This window comes from Anarrhichthys ocellatus, unplaced genomic scaffold, assembly GCF_004355925.1.
Source record: "Anarrhichthys ocellatus isolate YVR2014 unplaced genomic scaffold, GSC_Weel_1.0 scaffold3269, whole genome shotgun sequence".
In the NCBI taxonomy this organism is placed as follows: Eukaryota; Metazoa; Chordata; class Actinopteri; order Perciformes; family Anarhichadidae; genus Anarrhichthys; species Anarrhichthys ocellatus.
The window spans coordinates 1-5,957 of NW_022283243.1; the positions used below are offsets into that span (position 1 = coordinate 1).

Consider the following 5,957-nt stretch of genomic DNA (forward strand, 5'->3'; position numbering starts at 1 on the left):
AAGGAAAGATGAATGCGGCCAAGTACAGAGATATCCTGGAAGAAAATAATAAAATTAACTTTTTTGATTTTAGCAAATGGCTGCAATGAAACAGAGTGAAAATTTTAAAGGGGTCTGAATACTTTCCGTACCCACTGTGTATATATATATATATATATGAAGAGAGAGAGAGAATATAATATATGTATTTAGCTTGCTCTATTTATGTCCTGATAGATTGTATTCCATGTGAATACACTGTTTTAAATAATGTTAACAAACCTGAAACAATTAGTTGATAAATAAACAATTGATTGACAGAAAAATAACCAGCAACTATTTTGATGATTGGGATTTCAGGTCTCATAAGCTAGTATTTTATTTTATCTGCTATTTTATTACATTAAACAGTGTATATCTTTGGTTTTTAGACAAAACAAGGGATCTAGAAATATCACCTTGGGCTTTAGAAAATGGTGGTGCAATTTAATCTTTTCTGGCATGTTTGGAACAAAACCCAAATGCATTAATCAATAATTTAATTAAATCTTTAGTTGCCGCTCTAGTGTAGACCTCAGCTCTATAAAGAAATTATGATTAGATAAATAGGCTATCGTAACCCACAAACAGTCAGAAAACCAAATACATAAAATACATGTCAAGATAAGTGGCTCCTCCTTTATCCCTAACAAAGATTGTATACAACTCACGTCAATCAAATATTTATTGAATGTGAAGTTGACTAAATTAAGTACATGTGTTTTTGACCATAAAATTGTTTGTTAATGTTATTTTCACAATATTTTTAAAACCCCGCCAAATTTCATCTACCAGCCCAACGCTATTTTTTCCAGCCAAGCTTAATCAAACGTAGCCCAACTGGGCGGAAACCAGCCCAATCTAGCAGCACTGCCAGTAAACCTATATAGCTGCAATAAATCCCTGAATTGATCCTGTCTGCTTGTTTAATCTGCACTTGGGTCCTATCCTATCCGACAGGTAAATTATACAAAAGGTGTTTCAGTTCATTTGCAGCACATACAGCTTGGTAGATATTTGATCCATACCCTATACATGCTGACATTTGTGCCCTGCTCCACGTTCCTGACTGGGACTCCAGCTTTCTTCAGTTGGCCCTCAAAGCCAAAACTGCAGCCCAGATAGAAACAGACCATGTCTGACCATAAGCCATGATGTGCAGCCTGCTGCTCTGATGCAGTCCTGGGAGCACAATTAAAAAAGAAGTGAGGCTGGTAGGATTACAAAGTCAAGTAGAGAGATTTTCTTTGATTCCTTTGGGAGTGTGACAATGGCCGGCTGTACATGCTTTATGCTTTATTGCTTGCAAACAATGGTGCAGTTTTTTAAATATACAAAATATAAATTAGGCTTAAAATCTTTGCATAGGTAACACTTTTTCATTAAAACATGATTGTGTATCTTAACCTAATTTTAACAATATTCATTAATTTTTACATTTTGGCCTACAAGCATGGGGCACCCGGGGTTTGAACTCTAACAAACTCCTTTTAGAGCAGTGGTCTGTTCATCATTTTTAAAATACCTTGGCTGAGCACTGTAACTCTGCAGACTTGAGACTCTTTTCACCAGGCAACCCTCTTCATACACATAGTATTGAGAAATATCTGTCCTGAAGACACAAACAAACAGTGAGGTGTACAGTCCGCACAGAGATGTGAGGTAGAAGAGAAATGTAATGGATTCTATTATGCCTGAACAAACTATAAATACATTTAGCCAGAAAATTATTTTAGCGTAATGTTGACCTGCCACCGTTGATCTGGAACGTTATTGACAGCAATGACGTAACGGCGTTTTCTATGAAAAGACATATTCCTGTGTAAATTTCAGTTATATATTTGTTTTATAACATTTAAAGAACAAGTGATTGTAAAATGCCAATAAGTATTCAGTAAATACATTTAGTAGCCTGTGTTCTATAAAGACCAGATCCAACCAGAGAGGTTTCATGTCACTGATTTCTATACTTGAAAAATTGTCTGAAAGTTTGTATGGCAAGTTACTAGTTAGACATTTTAAAAGCCCATTTGACTATTTTGGTAAAGTGTGTGATTGGCTGATGCCCTCCATGAACATCAGCTGATAGACACGTTTGTCCATCACCATGTGGTGGGTTGGCGATCAGTAAACACTTCTGGAATACCTCTCTACTGCTGTCTGCACAGAGTAGCATGCTGAGTGGTGTGTGGGAAGTTGCACATCAATGTTTTACATTGAACATTTAGCAGACACCAGTTAAAGAGAGCTAACATAAACATCAATTTGTTTACAGGGGGAATCGTTCCCATCGCTTATTAAGCACTGGAAAGGTGTTTTTTAGTAGAGCGCAGATCTCCGCCAGATGTGTCTGTAACGACCACTGCTGTTACGTTTGATTTAAAGAATACAAACAACAATTTACGAATGCCCCGTCTAGACCACAAGTGTATTAGACGGGGCATTTCACTCGCATGTCTCACACAACAGACACGCTCTTATTTTAATGCAGATGTCTGCACTAGCTCTGTGAGGTGGGTATGAGGCCGTGACTGCAAATTACAGCGTATATTTTGGCTTCAAGTCTACTGAGCAAACTGTGTCCCCCCACTGTGTCTCTTGGCCCAGAGTAGCGGCTGGGGGTCGGAAATGCACTCAGCTGTGTAATCTATACAAGTACAGTCCATTTATCTCTTGTGGTTAAGAGTAGTGAGTGAGGAGTCAGCAGGCAGGCAATGTCAGTAAAAAGCAGGAAATAAAAGGTATTTTGAGAAAGTGTGAGTCACCTCAACCACGAGAGGTCCTTGAGCATGCAGCCATAACTGGCCACCAAAAATATTATGCAGTTTACTGCAACAGAAGGAGAGATTAGCCGTGGACAGACACAGAGACAATCAGTCATGCATGCACATTCGCGACCAATTTCATTACGAATCGGGCAGCATACAGATCGAGTAGTGAGTGACACGTGGTGTTGTTCCTGTGCATGAGCAATGAGCTGATGAATGGTATGATCATTTTTAATATCAGATCAGTGCATAGACGTTGGTAATCGCCGATACCCGATCCAGCATAATAGGCTGTATCCTCAGGACGTCCTGATACTGCTATTGGTATCAGCTCTTTTGGATAGTTGCTCACTGTGCGGTGTAGTGCGTGTGTGTTCTACCTTATGTTAGCATGTCTCGCAAGAGGCGGACAGGAAGTCTCCCCTGACTGGCTGCGATAAAGGAGTGGCAAGGGGGCGGGATTTCTGCGACAGAAAACTTCAAAGTCATCGGCCAGATGATTGGGCAGGATGATGACGTTAGCTTGCTGGTAGCCTGACACAGACAAGAACAGTTTATGCATGTTATAACAGAAACAAATCAGACAACAAGATTGGATCAATCAAACAGGTGGATAGCAGATAGCCAGCAGTTGAGTGTAAATAAGAGACAGTTGGGGAACAGGGTTGTTGGTTTGTCAGGCTAACTGAGCAGCTACATGTAGAGATTTAACTTGTGTTGCTGTCAGTGCAGCTGTTGGCGCTATTTCATTAGTTTGATTATTTTGTTATTTGTTATTATTGTATTGATTTTTGTTGACACTAGGGGCACGGAGCACCAGGCCGGGCACGTGTCTAGGTGAAGGGATATAGGTAGTAGGTGGGTCAGTGTCAGGTGATGCACCAGGAAGAGACATGTTTATTTTACCAGAGCAAGAGAGAGACTGCAGGACGAATGTTTGCAGCAAATCTCGACTGGACATTGGACTTCTGGAGTTACAATCCGACTAAAATGGTGCATCAGTGGCCTTTTGATGTTTTGTTTTTGATTATTTCTCTTTGACAAATAGCCACTACAGCAACATCAAAGCATTGTCCGATGTGACTTACATTTATTCTTAATATCATTTTTATAATTTTTCATTTTATTTGAATTTAAAGTTTTTAAATTGTTGTTTTCAATTAAAATAACCACTTTTGTAAGTCATGATTATACAGAAATGTAAAATATACCACTGGAATATCTTAATAAATAGGAGCCCAATAGTACATTTATCTGTAGAAAGTCATACTTTTTTCTAACTGACTGGATAAAAAGGACCCTAGAAGCTACTGTTGGGTGTAATCATAGCTATTCTGATCATAGTTCCCTCTAATTGTTCAAGCCTAGGTTAAGGTTATACCAGTAAACCACAAATAATTCCAAGTGCATGGCTCCAGTGCCACATGCAACAGTACAGAGATGATACACTGGTTCTTACCATTAGCTAATCCAGTCGTGGTGCTTATTCTGGGATCCTCCTGCCTGATTAACAGCCTCAACTCAGCAGGACTCAGAGAATTTAAATGATTTGACTGCTCCATTACAGAACACGTGGTTCTGTTAGATACTCTGACTGCTACTGCAATTACTTCCTCCTATTCCATGGACAAACTGGGATCTGCTAATCTCAGGTTCTTGCCTCAGGACCAAGTAAGAGCCACAGACAGTCAATGCAGACGGCAGTGGAAGCCATGCAGTGGGTGAAGAACTCCGCCTTTCAAGGACTGGTCCACTCTTGCCCGCTTCACTCTGGTTAATGTTTAAGTGGAGAATGTGGTCAATCATTTAAATGAATGGCTCAAGATGAAAAGGGGGCAGGAATGGGGTAAAGGGAGAACTATTAACAGAGAGGATTATGACATTAAAGAGAGACAGAAGAAAATGTATGGAAACAAAAGCTTTATGTAGAGAGAATGAGAGGTAGAGACAGTTGACACGGTGGGTTTGCTTTTTTCGACAGTTGTAAAAAGGTATAGGAATCTAAAATTAGCAACTAAATCACTGTTCTCTGTGTTTGTTGTCTTGGCACCCTTAGACATGCCATCAACTAGTTGCTCCTAAGTTGTTTCTTGAACTGCAATTTTATTATTTTTGTTTTCTATATTTTACAGGTGATAGGGCACGTGTCCAGTCATTACATCAACTCACCCCCATTTTTCTGCCACAAATCTAGTACACACAGAATGAAAAACCACATCTGTTTTGTAATTCATGTGACACAAAAGCTGGTCTCGATGGAACTTTTTATTTTGTTTCCCGTTTGGTTGAACTCGGTGAAGCTGCCCTGTAGTATTTTGGGCTCATCTGACTTAAAGGGGAACACCATCTCAATGAATGAATTCCAATATGTTATTTCCATTACCTAGTAAAGTCCAATCAACGTTTGTGAATATGAGCTCTCTCAAAGCCAGAAAACAGAGAAGGAAGTGTAAAACTTGTAATGTCATCAAGTATAAAGTGTGGAGCTGCTCACAGACAATGAATTAAAAGACTCCACTAATACCACTGTTGTAGTGGTATGTAAATATCACATGTATCTCTGGAAATAATAAATCACAATGTCACCAAATGTTGACTAGATGTTCACAGATGGTTATTACATACAATAAAGCAAAGAGTCCATCAATACATTTGCCCATCTTTGAAATGTATACACTTATAAAAATATAAATATATATATTAATAAAAAATCCAAAAGGTACGTAATTATATGTTTGTCATTATTTAATTAAGGAAACCAATCACCCAAAAATGTAATTTACCAAAGACTGTTATCATAAAAGTAGGTTATTTAACTATTTACTTCACCCTCTGATGCCGCAGCCCCTAATAGTGCAGCTAGCACTTCAAACTGACACATACAATGGGCCCTATTGATGTAAATGAAGAGAAGTTTAAAAACAAGATATAATATGAGCACATCTTGTAAAATATATAATGAACAATTCTTTATCTTTATTATATAATTTATGTTATATATGATGGCTGGATATACTATGAGCGTGAAGCAACATTTTCACATGACTTAACTGAATTGAAAAAAATCTAAGATTAATCATGAATCAAATCATAAACAAACAAAATACAGTATATATACACATATACACATATATACATATATATATATATATATATATATATATATATATA

General features: G+C 37.9%; 1 protein-coding gene across 1 annotated transcript; it reads right to left on the minus strand.

Moving 5' to 3' along the window:
- Window positions 1–117: 117 nt before the first annotated feature.
- On the minus strand, window positions 118–5,918 carry LOC116378858 (putative hydro-lyase SH0274). Its single transcript, XM_031840767.1, has 4 exons — window positions 4,246–5,918; window positions 3,167–3,320; window positions 1,544–1,630; window positions 118–1,200 (listed from the first exon to the last, which is right to left on the minus strand). Exons 1-4 carry the CDS (start codon window positions 4,346–4,348, stop codon window positions 1,005–1,007), a joined length of 540 nt encoding a protein of 179 aa, XP_031696627.1. The 5' UTR covers window positions 4,349–5,918; the 3' UTR covers window positions 118–1,004.
- Window positions 5,919–5,957: the final 39 nt, after the last annotated feature.

Bases quoted from the DNA above. Each gene is read 5' to 3' on its own strand.
- LOC116378858 (XM_031840767.1), bottom strand. From the start codon at position 4,348: ATGGAGCAGTCAAATCATTTAAATTCTCTGAGTCCTGCTGAGTTGAGG. The intron at 3,321-4,245 runs GTAAGAACCAGT...TGTCTGTGTCAG, and splicing joins CACGACTGGATTAGCTAATG to GCTACCAGCAAGCTAACGTC. The intron at 1,201-1,543 runs GTATTTTAAAAA...TTGTGCTCCCAG, and splicing joins AGTTACAGTGCTCAGCCAAG to GACTGCATCAGAGCAGCAGG.